The 24,225-nt window shown below is 42.6% G+C and overlaps 1 protein-coding gene across 1 annotated transcript; it reads right to left on the minus strand.

The window, feature by feature from the left end:
- Positions 1–1,074: 1,074 nt before the first annotated feature.
- On the minus strand, positions 1,075–21,113 carry LOC101693040 (C-C chemokine receptor type 3). The gene is made up of 2 exons (XM_004760810.3): positions 20,783–21,113; positions 1,075–4,092 (listed from the first exon to the last, which is right to left on the minus strand). The coding sequence occupies exon 2, from the start codon at positions 4,080–4,082 to the stop codon at positions 3,000–3,002; it is 1,083 nt and encodes a 360-aa protein (XP_004760867.1). The 5' UTR covers positions 4,083–4,092; positions 20,783–21,113; the 3' UTR covers positions 1,075–2,999.
- Positions 21,114–24,225: the final 3,112 nt, after the last annotated feature.

Consider the following 24,225-nt stretch of genomic DNA (forward strand, 5'->3'; position numbering starts at 1 on the left):
TTACACTGTTGCCAGGAGTTTTCTAGTGGTTTTGAGTTCCAGTCACTGCCAGTGGAAGTACTTCATAATGAACCCTTTGATGGTATCTTTCCTGTTTCTGTCTTACTTCCCCGCGCTCCCTACTGGATTTCCCTGCACTTTCCAAATAAATTCTTTGCTCTCCAATTCTCGCTCAGGATCTGCTCTGGGGGGAAGCCAACCTAAGCAAAATGTGACTTTCTCTGGGTACTTTTCTTCAATGCTCCCTTCTACTCCCTACTGCCGGAGAAAGCACCCATTGTGTTTCATTATAATCACTGACTTCGGATGAGTCTCTTCCAGCGAACAGCGAGCGAGTTTTCTAGAAGTGGGTCTTATTCATCTTTGCATCACTGGTATTTTCCCTAGTCTGTCGTGCAGGGTTCAAGATGTGTGTTTGCTGGCTAATGAAAGCTGATGTGTAGGTAGAATAGATGCAAAGGGGCAAGGCGGCCGAGGTCAGTGCTGCACCCTTGGCCCCATATAACCGCTACAAGCCACTTGTGGCTATTTCAGTTAAAATTGAAAGAAATTAGAAATCCAGTTCCTCAGTCACAGGGGCCACATTTCAAGGGCTATATGTGGTTAGTAGGTGATCCTACTGGACAACACAGATATAGAACATTTCTCTCTCTCTCTCTCTCTCTTTTTTTTTTTTTAGTATTTTATTTATTTACTTGACAGAGAGAGAAAACACAGACAGGGGGAGTGGGAGAGGGAGAAGCAGGCTTCCCACTGAGAGCAGGGAGTCCTATGCAGGGTTTGATCCCAGGACCCTGGGATCATGACCTGAGCCAAAGGCAGATGCTTAATGACTAAGCCACCCAGCTGCCCCCAAAACATTTCTATCCCTGTAGTTAGTTCTATTGGACAGCATGGGGCCAAAGGGCCAAACGGAGGATACTGAATCTGTGATTTGGTTATGTGCCAATCTGTGAGGGTCCCAACGCTCTAAAGGTTTCAGGGATCTGGATATATGACCAAGTATCTATATCTTGCACCTGTGCCCACCTGAGGACAGACACTACTTCACCAGACAAGAGAAACACAGTGATGTATAGTTAAGTCTTCAGATGATTGCTTTATTTACATTCTGGCTGAAACCACAAAAAAGACAAAAGATACTTCAGAGTTCCCAATGCCCTTTTGGCTGGTAGAATGGATACCACATCAGAAGAAAAGCCTAGCTTTTTTTTTTTTTTTTAAATACATAATTCTAAAGTGTTGTTTATGTTTTTAATTGCTAACCTGTTCCCATAGTTCAAAAGCCAAAAGGCACAAGGGTATTCAGAAAAAAGTCACACTTCTACTCTCCATCCTCCTCCCTCCCTAAAGATAACCAAACATCGCTGTTTCTTTTACTATTTTTTTAAGGAGGAATGAACCCAAACACCGCGAATAATCTGTTTATCCCCTCCCCCTTTTTTTCTTTTTAACATAGGATACATGCTGTTTTTGTCTTTGCTTTTTTTCCAGTCAATTTTAGATCACTCCTGGGGCTTTGACCTTTCCTTCACCGCTGTCTCTTGGCTGAATTCCTCTCCAGGTTCTTCTGGCACCTCTCTTATTACCCACTGATCTCTCCTTGCCTCACATGTGCCCTTCTCTTCTAACCAGCTCCCTGCATGGTTCTGGGGTCTCTATTTCATCCTGTGTTACCGGATTTGTCTTCCTAACGCGCCATGGTGATTATTCTCCTCCCCTGCTCTAAACCCTTCAGTAGCTCCCTTTGTCTTCTCAAAAAAGCCCACGATGCTTGCCTGAAATCCGTGGCCCATCCCAACCTGCCTCCCACCCTCCTGTCCATCACGTTCATGACCCCTCCCCCCCTCACCTTTGTAATGGGCATCCCACTGGTTTCAAGTGTCTTTCCCGAATCCTCTCCGTTTCCAAATCCTGCCCTTTTTTCAAAGACCTACTCAAAAGCCACTTCTTCCATGAAGTCTTCCTCCCTCAGATTCCAACTAAAAATGGTCTCTCCCTTCCTGGCCCAGGGAGAGCACTGAGGATGTTTCTTTTTGTTCTGGAGTTATTTGTTTCTGTCTCACACCCTCTAGCAGATGTTTTACAGGGCAAGGACTAGTGTTTATCTTACACATTTTCTGCATCCTTCACTTAACTTAAAGCAATGTTGGTGCATCCTGTCTATATCACTTGGTACACAGTTGTTGAATGAATGGTAAGCCTGGTGTGGAAGAGGACAGTGTCTACACATTTCAGGGCTCCAAGAAGTCTCAGTGAGCGAGGTCTTTATTCTCTCTACTGAAAATATCAAATTGCTCTTCTTTTACTGAGTTGCTCATAAGAAATCTGGTCATTTGGTATAAACAGGAAATCCATTTACTAATAAACACACTTGAAAAGGGGGGGCACCTGGCTGACTCAGTAGGCAGATCATGCAACTCTTGATCTCCAGGTTGTGAGTTTAAGCCCCACATTGGGTGGAAATTATTTAAAAATAAAATCCTTAAAAAAAAAAAAAGTACTAGGAACAGGGATGACATGCCATTATGCTGCTTGAGAGTACATATACATTAAAAAAAAGAAAAAGCCTTTTCATCAAGCAAAGAGAGAGCTAGTCATGTTAAAAGGATTGTGATTGAGATATTGTATTTTGTGAAATATGTTTCATTTATGCAATAGCTGGCTGAAGTTAAGGTTTAAATTTAAAAGGATTTACCTGTAGGTAGTTGTGTGTTGTAACTCTCTAACACTCAGGGGCATTACAATGTATATAACTCTTCAGAGAACCAAACAAAGTTCTATCTTTTGTGCTAGAGAGTAAGTGAACGGACTAGCCAGCAACCCCAGGTAATGCCTGGGCCACGCATATATACTGACCCCATTGTGTATATATTTTAATGTCTTTAAGAGTTTCAGCATTGAGCTGGAAGTTTAAGGGCCGGTGTTGAGGTCAATGTGGTCGATATAATGCTTCTGCTCCTTGGGTCCAGCACATTAGGTCATTTTCCACATGTGTCTTAAAATACAAATGAGAATTCCTGTTCCCCTGTTGATGGGGATACAGAGAAGCTGACTCTGTCTGACTTCTCGCTGGGAAGGAACGGGATGTATTTTCTCAGGTAGGTGACCACGTGCCTGCGGAAGAAGTGGCAGAGATGCTCCTGGAACCTCTCCCCGACGAAGGCATAGATGACGGGGTTGACGCAGCAGTGCGTGTAGGCGATCACCTCCGTCACCTGCATGGCCACGTCCAGATGCTTGCTCTGCTCACAGTTTGTCTCAAAGAAGATTGTTTGAAAAGCAGAGAGGAGGAGGACCAGGTTGTAGGGTGTCCAGAAAACGAAAAAGACCACCATGATGACAAAAATGAGCCGGATGGCCTTGTACTTTTTCTTACCGGGGCATCTCAGCAGTGTTTTAATGATTCCGGAGTAGCAGACAACCATGATGAGCACAGGCAGAGCAAGACCCAAGATATTCATTCTCAGGGCATGGAAAAGCTTCCATCTATCTTCTTGGTTTTTTGGGTAGAGAGGCAAGCAGACACGTTGGGAGTCCTCCTTTTGGGACTCATGGAAGATAAATTCAGGGACAGTTGCTAGCCCTGCCAGGACCCAGGTTAGAACACTCATGACGACACCGAAAGTGACAGTCCGGGCTCGTAAGGCAAACACGGCGTGGACAATGGCCAGGTACCGGTCTATGGTCAGCAGGATGATGAAAAAGATCTCACTATATAAGCCCATGTAATAAAGCCCAGAGATGAATTTACACATGAAGGAACCAAAAACCCACTCATTCCACATAACATAGTGAATCCAGAATACCAGAGAGATTAGAAAGAGCAAGTCAGAAATGGCCAAATTGAGCAGGAAGATGTTGGTCATAATCCGGAGCCTCTTATATTTTGTGAGGATGACCACCACCACCACATTGCCCAGCAGACCAACCACGAACACCAGGGAGTACAGCGGAGGCAAGAACTGGGCTCCCAGCTCCCTGATGTTGACTTTTTCACATGGCACTGAATCCTCATAGTCGAACACTGTGGTCTCAACAGACACATCCACGCTCTTCATCACGGCTGTGAGGGTCTCCATTATTTTGTTCCTGTGATAGACAGATCGACAACAACAAACACCAACCGCACAATTAAGGCACAATAACCCTGAGTAAGCCACACCCACTGATTTACCCATTTGCCCACCAAATTACATGTGATTAAACAGCCTAGACATGTAAAGTTTCTTCAGCACGTATTTCAAAGGTACGTGGGAGAGTGGGAGGAGCGAGGTGTCAGGAACAACAGATGGGAAGTTTTGAAAGTCAGCGCAATTCATATGGGAAAAGTAAAAGAAATGTGTGGTGAAGAATGGGAATGCTGACTTCTGCAAGCATTGGAGGGAGGAAATACAGAGCCGGGGGAAAAAGCAGGCTGGGGAATGAGAACAATAATATTATACTGGTTTTTATTGCTGTATCTTTTCAGGCATTTTGAGTTTTATGTTTCATAGTTTATATATGACTTTCAAAAACATCTTCCTTATCCCCTCCAACACATGTTGTTTCCTGTCTTGCTAATTTTGGCCATTCTAACTGGTGAAAGGTGATATCTCAATGTGGTTTTTTTTTGTTTTTTTTGTTTTTTGTTTTTTTTTTTTTTTTTTTGGAGAACAGTGTGGAGATTCCTTGAGAAATAAAAAATAGAGCTTCCCTATGACCCTGCCATTGCACTACTGGGTATTTACCCCAAAGATACAGCTGTAGTGAAAAGAAGGGCCATCTGTACCCCAATGTTTATAGCAGCAATGGCCATGATCGCCAAACTGTGGAAAGAAGCAAGATGCCCTTCAACGGACGAATGGATAAGGAAGATGTGGTCCATATACACTATGGAGTATTATGCCTCCATCAGAAAGGATGAATACCCAATTTTTGTAGCAACATGGACAGGACTGGAAGAGATTATGCTGAGTGAAATAAGTCAAGCAGAGAGAGTCAAGTATCATATGGTTTCACTTATTTATGGAGCATAACAAATAGCATGGAGGACATGGGGAGTTAGAGAGGAGAAGGGAGTTGGGGGAAATTGGAAGGGGGGGGTGAACCATGAGAGACTATGGACTCTGAAAAACAATCTGAGGGTTTTGAAGGGGTTGGGGGTGGGAGGTCGGGGTACCAGGTGGTGGGTATTATAGAGGGCATGGATTGCATGGAGCACTGGGTATGGTGCAAAAATAATAAATACTGTTATGCTGAAAATAAATAAAAAATAAATTAAAAAAAAAAGCATCTTCCTTACTTAAAGACTACATGCTAATAATAATAATAATAATAGTGATTGTTATTATTACAAATAACTTCCCCTCTGTGTGGCCCCTTAACAAGGCACTGTTCATCATAGCTGATGGGGAAATTGAACCTTCAAGAAATTTAGTAATTTACCCCAAATCCTCTAACAAGTAAATATACAAGTTCAGGCTAGGTCTTCAGTATCTATGAACAAGTCTTTTCTTACTAGATTCTAGTGCAGTGGTTTTTAAGTTCAACTTTTGAAGACTTCATTATTGTAATTATTATTAACTAGTGTGACCATTACAGTTCTAAGCACCAGTAACCTAGGCTCCTGCCCTTTACCTGCTCCCGATGATGCTGAGATAAGCCAGTCCTGTGCCAACAGCAAACACCTTGGAGTTCCTCCTTCATAAAGGGACTGAGTGGGAGGGATAGGACAATGGAATTCCTTAGCGGATTCAATAATTTTTAGACTGGGATCCCTAGGTCCAGTGGCTGCCTTTCTTAAGATTGCAGACTTTACTGGAGAAGAAAGTGTTCCGCAGAGGGCAGTGAGTCCCTGCACTGTTTCCTTGGAAGACGTTCTACTGATTTCCTCTGAGGAAGGGACAAGTGTGAAGACATGCATATCTGTCAGTGGACATTTCTCAAGGTAAGGGTTAGAAATGCAATAATTGGAGCCAAAGGCAAGACACTATCTTTGCTTCTTAATAAAATACTGGGACCGCCTCCCCACGCCCACGTGGTCAGCACCTCTCAGGGTCCTGTGTAGCCAAAGTGAGAATGGACAGGGGCAGGAGCTGTTCCCAGCCATTCCTCTCCCCAGCTGTAGGACTTGGACGAGAACTTAACTTTGAGCCCATTTATTCATCCCCAAAAGGCAGATCTTGATACCACTTGAAGTTATGTTCAGGATCAAATAAGATTAAAAAAAAAAAATCTGTAAAACTGGTAGGAAGTAGGACTGAAAGAAAAGCAACGAGAAGTCATTTCATATAAAATTAGTTAAGGAATTCAGGTCTCTTGGATAGAACCTGATCTATTTCAGTGGCTCCATCCTGATACATCCCGCTGATCAGTAACACATCCAGGCTTTTGTGGTGGAAGACAGGATTGAAAACAACTGATTTCTATGATCTTATCAGCATTCTTATTACTAACAGTATAATCCAGAGTCGCTGAAAAAAAAAAAAAAAAAAAACACCCTTTCTTTTGTCTGTTACATAGTTAACAATCACAGAGAGCATCCCTCTCCAAACTTTAGTCACTAAAGAAAAAGAAAAAAAAAAAGAACAGAACTGCTCGCTCCAGAGAGCAAAAGTATAATACTCTCTACTTGTTTCTATTATCTTTCCTTTTCTCTGAGACAGATATAAACACAAGTCAAAGTAAAAAACAAAAAACAAAAAACAAAAAAAAAACAAAACTCACTAAGGTTTTGTTTAACTTGATGGTCATGTCTTGAATTCATGTGTCACTTTCAATATGACCACCAGAAAATTACAGAATCTTTTTGGGGGCTCTAGAGTGCAACGAACAGGGAAACATGCAGGTTCTCTGGCGTCAGAAGCCAAGTCCTTGACTACTAGTTACGTGGGTTCAATGATATGAAAACGGAAATGGTTTTCAGTCCAAATCAAAATGACTATTTCAGTGTGAAATAGTTAAGAGGTTTGAAGTAAGCTCTTAAAAATCCTTTTTTTTTTTTTTTTTTTTTGCATTTTGGAAATATAGTACAATAAGAGTAAGCAGACAGACAGCACCGATAATAAAGAGAGGCAAAAAACATAAAAGTAAAAACCACCCCAAATTTCCCCATGGAGTCTACTACTAGTAACATTTCTCTATGCAGATATGCATACATGGATACATGTTTTACCCAGAAAATGAGCTCATATGACTTTAGCTGGTTCACTAAAATCACTCACAGGACAACCCGACTGTGCATGCAAATAAATTTCTTTAGTCTCCAAAACAATTTGATCTTACCAACTTTCCGCTGGGAAGCTGGAAAAAGGATTCACAGAGTTTAGTCCAAGAGGGTGTAAACTTAGCCTGAAGCATTCATTTGAAGGGTGGTTAGGGTTTTGCTCATTCTCTTTACATTGCCAGCTTATTTATTTGGGTTTCTGATCTTTTCTCATTAGTCCTTTCTAAGATGGCAGGGGAGATATGGGGGAGGGGCAAGCCCAGGCAGAGAGGAAAGAGGGTGCCTTGGTCTCCTGTTGGTCCTGTTTATGCGGCTGGTGTCTGCTGAGGAAGGACAACCCCATGCCAACCCCGAACTTTTGGCTGGCATCTGCTGCTTTGTGGCTAATGGCCTCATGGTCCATTCATTCTCCGTTGTGCCTGGGCATAGCGACCTCTCCAGCTCTGGCTGGAATGGAGCACTGTTTCTGTTCCTGCCACATCATTAGGCTGCTGGCCCAGGCTGAGAATCTTCTGAATTGGCAGGAACCTAGACAGCCATACTGCTCCTTGACTCCACATCCTCACCAGGTGCAAACTAAGGGACACTCAAGGGTACAAACTAAATTATTTTTCTGCCTGACTACCGTTAACCATGCTGGCCACCCATGAGGGTAAGGAAGTGACTTGCAGAGAGACATCCTCTCAGAGGGTCCCCCTCAATTTATCAAACAGGGTTATACCCCCCCCAATTCTGGTCAAAACCTGGATGGGAAAGATAGGAACCCATAAGCATGACTGCTTCCTTCTGTGACATTTGACTCTTCTCTCACAATTCCTGGAGTCAGAAGGAGAGGAGCCCTCCGCCCTGCCCCCTCCCCCGGCCCCCCAAATCTCTAATTTTTACTGTGTAAAATGTAATGTATACCCTCCAGGGAAACAAGCAGAGTTTTACATTCACCAATTTAAAATTTTAATGACTGTTGCAAAGTGGAATTGAAAATGAACAACTAGAATTAGAGATGCTTCTTTTTTTTTTTTTTTTAAGATTTTATTTATTTATTTGTGAGAGAGAATGAGCAGGGAAAAGGGGCAGAGGGAGAGAGAGAGAAGCAAACTCTCTGTAGAGCAGGATGCCCAACACAAGGTTCAATCCTATGACCCAGAGATCATGACCTGAGCCGAAACCCAGAATCTGACCCTTAACTGACTGAGCTGCCCAGGTGCCCCTAGAGAAGCTTCTTTAGAAAATAGATTGAAGGGTACCTGGGTGGCTCAATGGGTTGAGCCTCTGCCTTCAGCTCAGGTCATGATCCCGGGGTCCTGGGATTGAGCCCTCCATCGGGCTCTCTGCTCAGCAGGGAGCCTGCTTCCCCCTCTCTCTCTTTGCCTGCCTCTCTGCCTACTTGTGATCTCTCTTTCTGTCAAATAAATAAATAAAATATTTTTTAAAAAATAGAAAATAGATTGAAATTTGGAATGTCATTTTAATCACCGAAAAAAAAAAAAAAAGTAAATGATGCCCAAATGATGCCCCCCCCCCCTCCAGTGCTGGTGAGATTGGAGTGACCCTGGAGCAATTATGTATTCTGGATACAACATAACTGGGTTCAGTAAGTTTAGGAAGTCTTGCACAGAACAAGAACCAATGAGATACACATGGCTTTGACACAGGGGTTCTACTCTGAGGAATTTACCCTAAGGGGATGAAGCCCCCCAAACCAAACCAGCATGTTCACTGTGGCCTCATTTTCATCATGGAGAGAAATAAAGAAATGAAAAGAGTTTAAATGTTTGACAGTGAAGGAGACTTTGGATAAATCGCAGTCCACTTACTGCAACAGATTATTATGTAGTCATTAATAAAACTAGTTTTAGAGGGGCGCCTGGATGGTTCAGTCAGTTAAGCATCCGCTTCAGCTCAGGTCATGATCTAAAGGTCCTGGGATCGAGCCCTGCATCGGGAATCCCTGCTCAGTGGGGAGGCTGCTTCTCCCTCCATCTACCTCTCCCTGCCACCCCTTCCCCTCTTTCTCACTCTCTCTCAAATATATAAAATCTTTCAAAAAAAAAAAAAAAAAGAAAGAAAGAAAAGAAAAACAACTAGTTTTGAAGGGGCACCTGAGTGGCTCAGTCCATTCAACTTAAGTGTCAGACTACTCTTGGTTTCAGCTCAGGTCATGATTTGAGATCCCGAGATTGAACCCAGTGTTGAACTCTGCGCTGGGTGTGGAACCTGCTTAAGATTCTCTCTCTTCCTCTCCCCCTGCCCCACTTTTTCCCTCTCTTAAAAAAAAAAAAATGGCAATGGGCAAATAATGAAAATAGTTGTAGAAGGGAAGTGGATGATCATGTTTAAAGTTGCAAGATGTGGAATTTTTCTATATCCCCTTAGCCATTAAACTGTAATAAAAAGCCAGTACCTTCCAGGAGACACTGCTGGGGAGATGGCAAACACATTTTCTAAAGGTAACTAGGTTGAAAGTGTGGGCAAATTTCAAGATGAAGGTTTAGTCATCATAACCTGAAACCACAAATTTGAGATCTAAGAAACTTGAAGTGGAACTCCCACGCTAGGTAGAGCGTTTGAATTTTGTTTTAAAGATCTTAACGTTTGGCTCTTGTCGATCTTGGGTGGCGTTAAGGTGAAACCACCAGACCGGGGGAGGGGAGATTTCTCTCAGAAATTTCTCTTTAGGTCTTGAGACCTGAACTGGCCAGCTTCCACGGAAGACTGAGAAGCCCTTCAGATGACCTGGTGTGCACAAGCTTGTGGATGTGTGGGCTGTGTAGACACTGGCTCCCAGATTATCTCGGGTGTAACACTGTGACTGGCTTCCAGATTATCTCGGGTGTAACACTGTGACTCCCACATTTTCCTCCTTCTACTCTGTGCATCTTAGTGCTTTTGGCAGATGCTGAAGTAAGAGGATAACCACGGGGCCCTGCACTTCTCTTGCTGGCCCCAGGCCTTCAACCTATGTGACTGGACTCTGCGTTAAGATGTCCCTGAGGAAAATGGGTTTACAGTAATTCACACCTCTCTGCCTTTGAAGAAGGGGAGACCATTTCCCTGCACCCTTGAACCACCTTCTCAGATGCAAGCTGGACCTTCCCCTAATGAGTCAGCTCAGAGAGGCCTGTTAAAATCCAAAGCCATCCCAAGTAAAACCAGTGAGCTGTGACCCCAACCCCTTTGTCTTGAGCGCCAGCCCTCATGGTACTTCTGAATGAAAGAAATACTCATTTTCCAGCCTAGATCAAATAATGCATGATATGGTCAAATTCTTTGATGCATTTCTTTCCTTATTGTCAACAACCCCCTGCTAAGGGACAAAATAGTGGGAAGAAAATGGCCTCTGCATTCTGGAAGTTTGTTTTCTTTTCACATAACCAATGTGAGGTAAGAGTCAATGATAACTGAGCCTTCCTTAGGCCAAGTGCTTTCCATATGTCTGCTTCATCTCACAACTTCACAAGGTAGGTTTATATATTCCCATTTTATAGATGAGCAAACAGAGGCTTGGCAAGTCTTGGTCACTCACCTGAAGCTATTCTGTGCACGGCAGAGATGAGACTTGATCCTGTGCCCTTTTGCCCTAAAGCCTACACTGTCACTGCCTTGGGGTTCCATTTAATAAGGACCTCCACATCCCAAGATTGCATGAATGTTTATATGTATATATATTTTGGTATCTTTGTGGTTCAATATCTCATGCGTATAAATCTCTAATCCTTTTAAATTCAGTTTGATCTAAGGCATGAAGTACATTTCCATTTTTTTCTCTATAAATGGGTGAATAACATCACTTTTGTTATATATTCTTTAGTATTCCTGATTCTGTTTGTGTCCTTTACATTCTACACCTCTACATCTCTTGTTTTGGTGCCGGAAACGCTCTGTTCACTATTTGGATGTATTAGGTCTTTTATGTGGATTGTCTGCTTATGCGGCTCTTTCATTATTCATTTCCAAATATGTCTTATCTGTTAGAGCCTTCTGTCCTATTAGATAAACCTTAGAATCATTTGGTTCATTACTTATAAAGGTAAAATTTTGAGTGGAATTGTATTACATTTATAAATAAATTTGGGGAGAATTGATAACTTAACCATATCAAGTTTTCATTATTTGGGAACATGATCTGTGTACTTATTGTATTTATTGCTGTTCTTTTAGTTCTCAGTCTCACACATTTTTTTATTGTTTTTATCTCTCTGGTTTTGGGTTTTTTCTGAGGTTACGCAAATGAGATATTTTTTTTTCCCTAACGAGTTTTCTGAACAATGCTTGGTATGTAGGAAAGAAATTTTTTTTTTTTTAAACTGGTCACCCTACTGATTTTTAAAAATAATTTCCTTTAGGACTTTTAAATAATCACATCAGCTGTGAAATAGGGCTAACATCATAACCTTCTTGTTCATATTCCTCCTTGGTTTTTCTCACCTTATGTCTTTGGTTGGAATTTCCATAGCAATGTTAAGTAACAGTGGTTCCTGATTTTAATGGGACAGGATCCTCCCCCCCCACGCCCAGTCTTTCAAAGGCCTCAAGGCACGGACTAATTAACAGGCCTTCATTGTCCTTTAAGATGGTTTAAAATTGATCAAAGATCTTAAGAATTTTAGTAAGGCTCTCCAAGAGTGGACGGCAATTTAAAAACAAAATCATTGGACAGAAGCCTGAAAAAAATTAAAACAGGAGGCTTTCTGAATACTTGTGGTCTTCAGAGGAATGAAAGAATTAACATTTTTTGAGTCACGCCTGTTTAAGGTTCTTCCCTAGAAACATATTTCACATGATTACTTATCACGACAGCCGTGGGAGGTAAATGTTTTTATTATTCTTGTTGCTGAAACAAAACTGAGCTCAGGAAAAAAAAAAAAAAAAAAAAAAAACTGAGCTCAGAGCAATTCCATAACTTATGATCACACAGAGAGCAAATGGCTAAGTTGGGACTTGAGTCCAGAAACTTGACTCAAAGAAACCTAGGCTCTCTGTAGCCACACCTGCCCATCAGCTCCTACCCACTAGGTGAGGACCTTCAGTGTGGCAGTGAACACCTTTCTCAGTTTCAGCATCACTTCCGCACTGTGGACATGCACTGTACATGGAAGTCATGACCCCCCTCCAACAGTTCCCCTCACCCCCACACCCCCCTTGGCGTCAATGCTAGAGCCTGGGGTCTGTCCATGGCAGTCAAAGCCAGAGACACTCTGAGCTGATCTTTTGCAATATTTCTTGGGCTTGTCTGAATGCTTTTAGAAGTTAATTTCAACAAGCTCTAGTCAGATGGACAGAAAAAGGTACTGCTAATTTAAGATCCATTTTATAACAAAACCTCACTGAAGTGGAAATCCATTATGCTGCTAATGAAGAGTGTTGATCCTTGGCAGTAAAGGGAGGTTGGTTAAAACCAGGCATGTCTGATAGAAGACCACATGGGGAATGATATCCCAGTTCAGTAGTGAAGTCACTAATCTGGATTCTATGTTTGTGTGCATGTGTATATGTGTGTGTAAGTGCTTTGTCTCTTTGAAGGGATCATCCTCTCAGGTGAACTTGATAAATCATCCAAAGAATATGGAGAGGAGACCAGGTGTGACTGCCTTCGGGTTTGGTGTCACAGCCTGCTACCCTGACTCTACCTGCCCATCTGGAAGAGCCCTGTCCACAGGTGACTCCCAGTGGTGATCATTCCTGTAAAAACCACCTGGTGTTAAGATCATGTCTTGTGCCCAAGACCCTAGATACTTTTTTAAAAAAGATTTTATTTATTTATTTGACAGAGAGAGGACAGAGAGAGAGGGAACACAAGCAAGGGGTGTGGGAGAGGGAAAAGCAGGCTTCCCTGAGCAGGGAGCCCGAGGCGGGGCTCAATCCCAGGACCCTGGGATCATGACCTGAGCAGAAGGCAGATGCTTAATGAATGAGCCACCCAGGTGCCCCAAGACCCTAGATACTTTTGACTCCATTGGTATCTGGTGCTAAGAGAATCTGTAAGATTTTCTTTCTTATATATCTTTCGTCCTCATCAGTGCAGGATAATAATTTATTACTGTGTCTGATGAAATCACTATGTGACCTAGAGCAAGGAACTTAACCACTCTATGCCTCAGAATTCTCATGTGCAACATGGTGATGAGAAGAGTTACTGCCTCGTGGGGTTCCTCAGCCATTCATTCAACAATTACTTATAAGCACCTATGACAGGCAAGGGGACACAGGCAACATCAGGGAACAGAACAGACCAAACTTCCTGACTTCATGGAACTTATTTTCTAGTTGAGGACCCAGAGAATAAATAACTAAAAATGACAGGGTCTCAGATGGACATGAGTGCTACAGAGAGAGATGAAGTAGGGGGAGATAGAGAAAGATGATAGGGTGGAGTCAGATGTGGGCAATTTTAAATTGAAGGAGGGGTCAATACAGAACCCACTGAGGTGACATTTGAGAAAAAACTTGGGAGAAGTGAGGGAATGAGTTGTACAGGTATCTGAGGGATGAGAGCCCTTGGCACAGATACAGCAAGTACAAATGTCCTGAGATGGCAGGCGTCTAGACATATTCTTAGAAGAGCAAGAAGCCCAGTGTGGCCAGAGGAGGAGTGAGGGGTGAGTATATCTAGAGAAGGTTTCAGAGAGATGTAGGGGAGAGATGGGCAGGGGTTCAGTGTAGCTGTGCATCCCCTGAATAATTTTGGCTTTTCCCTGAATGGGGTAGGGACCAATGGAGAGTTTCCATTAAAGCTGTGACATGATCCAATTTATGTTTTGTAAAAACTTTTCTGGCTGCCGTGTGGAGACAGACTATGGAATTAAAGTTAGAAACAGGGGACCAATAAAGAGGTTGACATGATAATCCAGGCAAGACATGACACTGGATTGGACATGGTAGTAAGAGTAGAAAGGTGAGAAGTAGACAGATTGAGCATAAATGCAGAAGGTAGCACCAAAGGATATGTTAACAGATTGGATGTGAGTGAGAAATGGTCAAAGCTGAGAAGCTCCAAGAGTCTTGACCTACACGACTGGAAGGATGGAGTTGCCACCAGCTATAGCTATAGTAAAGAAGCCTGGGGCATGTCAAGTCTGAGTGTCATCCAAGTGGAGACGTCTAGCAAGTAGGTAGTTGGATATATGACTCCAGAGGTGAGCTCTTGGTTAAGATCTAAAGTGGACAGGTGTTGTCATATTGATGGTGTTTGAAGTCATGAAATGAGTGTAGATAGTAAAGGATGGCATTCTCAGGTATGTCAAAAATCAGAGGTCAGAGGAACAAGGACACAGCAAGAGAGTCTCAGAAGGAGTGGACAATAGGAGGAAAACCAGAAGAGCGGGCATCTCAGAAGCCAAGTGAAGATGGTGTCAAGGAGGGAAAAGCGGTGTGAGGATAACATGAACTAACACATATGAGAACATCTAGAGCACAGAGCCAGGCAAGCCTATGTCAGCTCTTCTCCCACCCCCCACCCATCGACCTTTATCTTTCAGTTCTCAAGCCTTTCCCAAATTTCTTAGATTCTTGTCCAGTGTAGTATAATATGACTTCAGAGGAGCAAGTGTCTCTTCCACCTAAACAGAAATGCTTATCTTTCCACAAATATCTAGTCAGTAGTCCATTACCCAAGGTTCTAGAAAACCTACAATGATTGGCATCCAATAATTTGTTTTAACCAGATATTTCAGTCTTCATTAAAATCTTTAGTTACTCTAAATGAAGAGTTTGAATTTCTACAAACAAGTCTGGATCTCAACCAAATTAAATAACCTAATGGGAACCCTAGATTATATTAATCCATGTACTCATTGATGTACCCAATGGGGAGCTATCAGAGGTCCCATTATCTTTCACAAAGATAATGTGGGTGATATGTAGAGATAGAGATAGAGATAGAAAGATAGAGAGAGAGAGATATAGATGAATTCTCAGAAAACTGAGGACAACCAAAAATCAAGGAGAGTTCTACTGGACACTTCATTCTGACCACCTTAGGATGCTAAGAAATGATCACTTCCCATAATCTGCATAGAACACTTCCATTAACTTAATCTATATTTGTATGAAAGAAGTTGTTTTCTTTATAAGAGGAACATTTTTATTTCAAATTACATGTGATTTATGATAGAAAAGGGAATACACACAATCCTATGGTTCAAAACATAGTACTGTGAGAAGATACACAGTAAGAAGTCTCATCCTACTTCATCCCTGTACACCTCTTCTGCATCAACAGCTGTGAGGGGTCTAAGATCTTATCTTACCCGCAAGCTAACAAGCAAGGCTGCCACTTTTTCACAGATACCAGAAAAAGGCACATGACAATTAGATAAGGACAAAGGACCTACAGCAGGCGTGTAGCTAGATGTCCTCATTGGTTCTTCATGCTGCCAAGTTGCACAGGGGCCATGTGGAGTGGCCTGGGGAGTGGGGAGTCCCTGAACACAACAGGATTGGCTCACAGATGAACAATCTGAGTGTAGGAACCCCCAATCTTCTACACTGGGCTGATCACAAATCCGCCCACTCTTGGCCTGGGAGGGAAACATTTCCATTTGCAACTGTAAGCCAATATAAATGTATCTTCTAATCTTACCCTGTCGGTTGCATAAAAACAAAGCATTACATTCATCATCCTGCACCTTGCTTTTTCCGCTTCACAACTTAAGTTTTTCTTATTCTTTGTTACTGCTGTCGAGAATCCATTGTGTGGATACACCAGTTTATTTAGCCAGTCCCCTACAAACAGGTACTCTTTGTTATTTCAAATAATGATGCCATTGATGATCTTACACAGGAAGTTTTTTTTTGTTTTTTTTTCAAAAAACAGGGATTAAAAAAAAAAAATCAGAGATCCCTGGGTGGGGTTGTAGGGTAAGCGTCTGACTCCTGGTTTCTGCTCAGGTTATGATTTCAGTATCATGAGCCCCAGGTCAGGCTCCATACTGAGAGCAGAGTCTGCTTGAGGTCCTCTCTCCCTTTCCTTCTGCCCCTCCCACTGGTGCTTTCTCTCTCTCCCTCTCTAAAAAAAATAAAGAAATCTTTAAAAAATAAATAAAAATTTTAAAAACCCCATCACACACTAACTTTATGGTCAGCTAGAGTTACAGGTTAGCATGTGATGGGATTTTCAAGTAGTCTGAGACTACATCCAGAGCACTGTCCTAGGTCCCAGACAAGACATTTAATGTGAACACTGACCAACTGAAACATAGGGGAGAGGAAACCCCACCCGAAAAAGATGAGTTGAAGAAGCCAGAGGTATCCATCTACCCAGGAGAAAAGATACTGCAGGTAGGAAAGAGAGCAAATACTGGGGTGTATATGAAAATCAGAATCGGATTCACAGTGCTGCCCTCCAGAACCCATAGGAGGTCGTTCCTAGAGGCAAACTGAAACACTACATAAGAAAGAACATGAGCGGGATTACCCAAAATGAAAGGATGTCTTGGGAGAGGCCAAACAAACTGGGCTTGGAGGCATCCAAGCAGAGGCTCAGTGGCTGCCTGGCAGGGACATTGCAGAAGGGGATTTCCATGGTGAGAAGAAGTTCAACTCCAGCAGTGGTTATCGGCCCAGGCTGCACACGGAAACCATGCGGGAGCTTTTGAAATCCCGATGCTAGGCTATACACCTGAGCAGGTAAACCAGAATTTCTGGAGATGGGATCCAGACCACAGTGACTCTTAAATCTCCCCCATTCTTGGATGAAGTGACATGAAGTCTCTTCTAAACTTTATGACTCTGTTCCCTGTCTCTGAGATACATACTCTCCAACCTCCTTAAGCTTAGGTGAGGAGAAAATGGGAAATTCAGGGGTGGACTAAAGAATGTCAACACTGTGACACAGCAAGTGAATTCAGTTTTAGTCTGTGCTAGTAGATCATCCAGAACAAGAGAAATCTACCTACCAGACTCTCCACCCACTTCTCTACCCAGCTCCCCCTCCCCCTTCATTTATCCATCCAATTACCTATCCAACTAGCTACTCAAATTGCTTCCCACCTATGCAGTTAAGCCAGAACTCCCTCCCCTTTCACCTTTTTGTTTTGCTTTGTTTTACAGAGAAACTGGAGTCGGCAGAAAAAAATAATTACCTGGCAGAGCACCAACCAATAGAACTTTTCAGCAGTGATGGTAGCGTTCTGCATCTGTGTTGTCCAACAAGGCACTACTAACCGTGCAGCTGTTGGACATTTGAAATGCGGCTAGTGCTGTTGAGAAACTGAACTTTTCATTTTATTGAAACTTAGTGAGTTTAAATTCAAGTAGCCACATGTGGCAAGTAGTCACCATATGGGATAGTGTGGAACTGGTGACTAATATCCGTATAATATGCCCAACAATTAATAGCTGCTTAATAAACACTTCTGAAATGGACAGAAGGATGGACCAGAATAATTTTCATTCTGCTTTTTACTATGCAGACTACACTTTTGAAGTATTAGGTTCTGTCCCAGGTACCCCATTTTAAGGGAGCTAGTATCCATCTGGAGTACAAGATAGACTAGGATGATAAAGGTCCAGAAACATCATAACAGCAACTATAATTGACAGAATTTGGAATGTTTTGTATGAAAAATACAAGTCTTCTAACTCTCAGATTAATTTTAGTTCCTTTTTTTTTTTTTGTCTTGTATTTGTATCTCTTTGGTCTGGACCAAATTTTCTAATTTTTTTTTTTTAAAGATCTAATGTATTTATTTGACAGAAAAGAGCAAGCAGAAGCAGGTAGAACAGCAGGCAGAGGGAGAGGGAGAAGCAGGCTCCCCACTGAGCAAAGAGCCAACATGGGCTGAGCCAAAGGCAGATGCCCAACCGACTGGGCCACCCAGGCAGCCATCTTATTTTTTAAATTACATTACATTTAATTTAATTAATATTTAAATGGGGCAATTTTTAAGGTCCCTTTGCGATAGACTGATAACTTTTCCTGCAGAAGAAGAGGTTGACTCCCTAGAGCATAGCAATCTGACAGCATTGGAGGACATCGCATTCAGTCCCACATGGGCAAGGATTGTGTGGGAAGAGAATGGGATGCTTGGTGAGCCGGGAAGCTCCCTCCCTGGAACCACACACGAACCTCTCAAGCTTGAAATCGTGAATAAATACAGTCTTCTTGCCAGCTGAAGACCCAACCCAGCACTGTATTTTAGGGCAGCCAGTGGACTTCCACAACCACTAATCATTATCATTAGTTACTAGAGCTAAGGCTATACTCCATTCTTGGAATGTGGCCAGTTCATTTTAAGTGACTTGGTTTTATCTACCTGCCAAGTGGTTTTGGATATTTTTACCAACTTCTTTGTAAAAGATTAGATTTACTCCTTATAGTTCAACATTAGGTGTTTCAAACGTGGTTGAATTTTCATTGGGTACAGGCTGACATGTTATTTAGTTGAAAGAGATGATTGTGAGGAATATGTTTTCATAGGGAAGGCATGACTATGTAATCAAAATAACATGGTTGGGGGGGGGCGTGTTCAGCATGAACAGAGGTCTCAGCTCCCCGGCTACTGGTACTGGTACTGGTACTGGACCACGTTCACCTGAGTCATGGAGAAAGAACCATTGTCTCTGCCTCTTTTCTAGGTACCATGTTTGTTAGAATGGATATCACACTTCTATATCAGTTTTCGTGTTCTGATATTTTCAGTTGCATATTCTGTACCTTATTCCATGTTGTTAATAATTATTTGAAAATGTAATCTGTAGGGGCACCTGGGTGGCTCAGTGGGTTAAAGCCTCTGCCTTCGGCTCAGGTCATGATCCCAGGGTCCTGGGATCGAGCCCCACATCAGGCTCTCTGCTCCATGGGGAGCCTGCTTCCCCTTCTCTCTCTGCCTGCCTCTCTGCCTAGTTGTGATCTCTGTCTGTCAAATAAATAAATAAAATCTTAAAAAAAAAAAAAAAGAAAATGTAATTTGTAGAAGTTCCTGGGTGGCATCTAACTTTTAACTCTTGGTCTAGGTTTAGGTCATGATCTCAAGGTCCTAGGCTTCATGCTCAGTGTGGAGTCTGCTTGAGATTCTCTCTCCCTCTCCCTCTACCCTTCTTACCTGTTCTCTCTCTCTCAAATAAATAAATATTTTTAAAAGGTATAATTTGTTAAGATTCCAAAAATTATACAGATATCCATGGTTATACAATCATTGTCTTATTTTTGTGTGACCAAGTTGTCCCAGATATACAATTTATATATAATGCTGCAATGAACATCGTTGTGGTTTTAAAATTATTTCCTTAAAGTAGATTTCCCAAAGTGCAATTTCTACCTATGATCATATTTCTGAGTCTGTTGATGCATTTTGCTATATTGTTTCCAGAAAGTATGTAGCAATGTATATATTTTCTTGGCACTCATAGAGATTGGTGTGGGTCTCAGCAAGCATCCATCAACACCAAGAAATCAGAAAAGAAAAAAAAACTGGCCAATTATATGGGTGAAAATGATGCCGTTATTGTGTAACTAATATTTATTTAATTACCGAGAAATTTTTTAACTGTAGTTAGTAGTCATTTGTGTTTCCTTTTCTATGAATTATCAGTTTGTGCCCTTTACCCATTTCATTCCCCTGAGTACATCTGCTTTTTTCTTATTGAGTCATACAATGCTTCCCCCAGGAAAATAACTCAGTCTGCATGGTTGAATGTCACCCTCGCCACCTTCTGAAAAGAGTGACAAATACACCTATCGCTTCCACGTACCAAAGACACCATTTTCCCATCGTCCTTCCCGGAGACACTTGTCAAACAACAGTTAGCTTCCATCCCCATAAATCCAAGTTTTCCAAAAGATTAGGAAGGACTTCTACCCCTGTCCTCTAGTTACAGGTCCAGGAAAAACAAATAGTCAACCTTGTAAATCCAGACGCAAAGACCAAATCAGTTGATTAACGGGTTCATCTCAGAGCCTTAGAGTGGATTTTCAATGAACACTTAAAAAAATACACACACACACACAACATACAAATATATGTAATAATATATAAATTAATTAATATATGTTATTAATATATAATATAATAATATAATATATAATATTATATATATTAATAATATAATAATATTATATATTATTATATATAATTAATATATAAATGTATTTATATACCCACTGACTGTTTCGTACAAGTGAATATCCATAAACACAAAACTATGAAGTGTAATCCTTTTGGGGTTCTCACATTCTCAACAGTTGGGAATTTATGAAAGCATAGTGAACACACCAGGCACAAAGCCATGGGCATGTTGACTACAGAGGTATAAAGCACCAAGGTGGGATGACTGGGAGTAGCAAGCACATCCTGGTAACGGGTGGGAGAAAAGAAGGGAAAATGGGAGAAAAGCAGAAGAAAATGGACATATGTCACAACAAACTCTCCCAGTTTAACCCCACATTACCTACTAAATCACGGTGGGGGCCCCTCTCCTCTGCCTCCTCAACCCAAGAGCACCTGCCTAGACCCCTCTCTCCAACTCCTTGTTCTTAGAAACCCGACAGTCTACCCAGAAATCAGGTCTAAATAAACAACATCTATCCCATTTAATAAGTTCTTGCCCAGATGAGAACAGAAAGAAGACAAGCGGTACCTGCTACTTTAACAAAGTCCGTTATGCATCCAGTGACAGCTAAGTCTCACCACTTGAAATGAAGATACCATCTGATCAGAGACATTTGTAAGGTAGGAAACAATACGGCTTCCTCTTTTAAACAGACCAGCTGCTCAGGTTTTGCAAGTTTTCAGAAGATATCAAGTTTGGTACAGTTCTTCTTTTCTACCATTGACATGACATTCTAGAGCACTCAGTTGAGTAATCCTTGAGATGAATGCTGCTGATGTTGAACAGTTATTTTAGGGGTTCTGCATTCTCTTGGCCTTGTTCTTTTATGTTTATGTTTATGTTTTTAGAGATAGTTCTCGAATAAGCATTGCCTTGACCTGGGGGAGGCAGAGTAAGAAGTAAAATCGAGTGACAGATGGTGACTACAGCTGGCAGATGGTGGTGAGCTTTGTAACGTATAGAATTGTTGAATCACTATGTTGTACCCATGAAACTGATTGTATGTCAGTTGCTCTTTGATACTGAAAGAAATTTTTTTTAAATATTTTATTTATTTATTTGAGGGATAGAATGAGTGAGAGAGAGCAAGCATGAGCAGGGAGAAGACCAGAGGGAGAGAGAGAAGCAGACTCCCCACTGAGCAGGGATCCCGACTTGGGGCTTGATCCTGGCACTTCAGGATCATGACCTAGGCCCAACCAACTGAGCCACCCAGCTGCCCCCATACTAAAAAGATGGGGTTTTTTATTGTTTCTTTTTTTTTAATTGCACCCAAATGCTATTTTTTTAAACTTCTTTTTATTTTTTTATAAACATGTAAGGTATTATTAGCCCCAGGGGTACAGGTCTGTGAATCACTAGGTTTACACACTTCACAGCTCTCACCATAGCACATACCCTCCCCAATGTCCATAACCCAACCACCCTCTCCCTACCCCCCTACCCCCGGCAACCCTCAGTTTGTTTTGTGAGATTAAGAGTCTCTTATGGTTTGTCTCCCTCCCAATCCCATCTTGTTTCATTTATTCTTTTCCTACCCCCCAAACCCCCCACATTGCATAACCACTTCCTCATATCAGGGAGATCATATGATATTGTCTTTCTCCGATTGACTTATTTTGCTAAGCATAATACCCTCTAGTTCCATCCACGTTGTCACAAATGTTAAGATTCCATTTCTTTTGATGGCTGCATAGTATTCCATTGTATTTATATACCACATTAAAAAGATATTTTTTAATAAAACCAGAATTTTCTTGTCCAAAGGAACACATAGACTGTGGGATAACCAAATTATTCTACAGAACTCAACAGGAGACTTTGATGAGTCAAGGTAGAGCCCATGGCTGGATGTCCCAAGAAGACCCGAGAAAGCCTTCCAGCTGTGGCTCCCTTGAACGCAGCATAACTTTGTGTTCATCATTAGGTCTTGCTGGACCTCAGCCTCCTCATCTGTGAATCATAGGGTAGACATGGAAACAACTAGAATATGGGAAAAAGCTCTGTGGAATATATAAGGCTAAGCAAACATAAGCTGTGAGTAGAATACCACTGTGCGATGTGCCTGTTCTGAGTGCTGATGTGTCCAGGAGACCTTTCATGAGGCTGGGCACAGAGCACGTGTCACCCAACATTTGTGGGAAGAGATCTGATAAACTGGCGAAGTGGACGCGCCAGTAAAATTCACCAAACATCTTTTACACATTTGCTATGTACGCAGGGCTATGCCACATGCTTGAAAGAATAAAGATAAATAAATTAAAAAAAAAAAAAACGATAAAGAAAAGATAAGTGAAAAAGCAAGGACTCTGCCAAAGAGGGCACACGGGCTTCCTGGAGGCTGGAGTTTGAGGGAGCTTGACAGCCAGCATTCAGGGTCAGGTGGGTCCTAGAAGCCCTGCCGGAGAAGAGTTAGAGGAGCTAGAAGCTTCTTTTCTGAAGAAGAAGATAGGAAGTTGTTGTACATTATAATGGAGTTGGCCTTTCTCTTGGGCTCTCTGCCCCAGACAGCTAGAAATCTCAGCAGGGTGTCCTGCGGGGGTAGGGGGCATCTTGGGAGCTCCAGAAGAAGCTGGGGATGCATAGCCTGGGGCGCTGTGCACTCACCCCTGTGAGGGCAGCTCCCTGGAACTCGGGGCCAGCCCCTCCCCCATCACCCCTTGCCCTGCCTCGCCTCCCCTGCACACCAACGGCACTAGGTGAATACCCATTGAACAAGTCAAAGAGTACACATTTTTGTAATTGTTCTGGGGAAAACATTCACAACAGCCGTGTTTTGGGGTTCAAAAAAGAAAGAAAACTGTGTCATTATTGTAGAAACCTAATAGAAACAGAAGAGGAAAGCAATCTACACGTACATGAAGGGGAAGAGAAGGTAATAAATGAGAACAAGGCAACGTTATGTCAAATTGGGTACTTTTGACATACGACCTCGCTCGCTGGGGAAGCCGGGTGGAGACAGCCAGGCTGGGGTCCAGACGGAGAGGCCTAGGTGGAGGGTCCTCCCCTCTGCCATATTTATAGGGCAAATGACAGGGTTTGAAGTTACACATTTGTTGCAGATGTGCAGTTTGGAGTAAGCTGCATTTCTGTATTATCACCCTTCTAGACTTTCAAGGAGCCTGGACTATGGGCGTGTGTATGTCTGTACCCCACTCCTGGATTCCATGCCTGGAGCAGGAGGCGATATGAGACCAGATGTGTAGTTCTTCCAGAACAGAAGGGCCATTTCTGAGCTGGAGGCCAGATAATATATTTTAAATAACCCAGGCCTCCCAAGGTCACTGACACAGCAAGAGTCTCATAAACAACATTTCTCAAGCTGCTTGTGTACGTGCAAGGCCAGGTGGTCTGGTACGTGGCACAAATCACAGAAACAGCCATCCATATAGAGCAGTCATGCAAATTCCATTTGAGAATAGGGATAACTCTCTCTGCATGTTGGGGGCTGGATTGGAAAATCCCAGGATTTCCAGCTGCATTTCTCAGGACTCTCTTTCTGCTCCAAGTCCCCCCCCACCCATTCACGCCCCATGGGGGACTCAGAGCTGCTTGAGACAGTCTCACCGTCTCTCCCCTCTGCTGGTGTGCGCCCCAACTGCCGTCAAGGTCCAGCTCCCCTAGGAGGATCTCCCTTTCTGCTTAGGATGACTGGACTCCGAGGCCAGGTGGCTGGCACTGGGCTTGCCTTCCTCCTCTGCGAACAGCACACGTGGATGGGAGCATCAGGCGAGATAGCCCATGAAAGTGCCAACCACAGTGTCTGCTTGTGGGAAAGGCCCAGCCACGGCTGACCAGGACTACAGTGTCTCTCCCCGGAGCGAGCGCTTGGTTCTCACCTCCTCCGTGGAACTTCTGCAGCATTTATGGCTGACCTAGACTTCTGGTGCTCAGCATCATCTGCACCCCTGCCCTCTCCACCTGTCCCCTTTACTCTCTGGTTCTGAGCGAGTGCAAGCACAAAGAGGCCA

This window comes from Mustela putorius, unplaced genomic scaffold (assembly GCF_011764305.1).
Source record: "Mustela putorius furo isolate JIRA1106 unplaced genomic scaffold, ASM1176430v1.1 tig00000095_pilon_pilon_pilon, whole genome shotgun sequence".
Classification (NCBI taxonomy): Eukaryota; Metazoa; Chordata; class Mammalia; order Carnivora; family Mustelidae; genus Mustela; species Mustela putorius.

Excerpts from the sequence above, each read along its gene's own strand:
- LOC101693040 (XM_004760810.3), bottom strand. The coding sequence starts at position 4,082 with ATGGAGACCCTCACAGCCGTGATGAAGAGCGTGGATGTGTCTGTTGAG.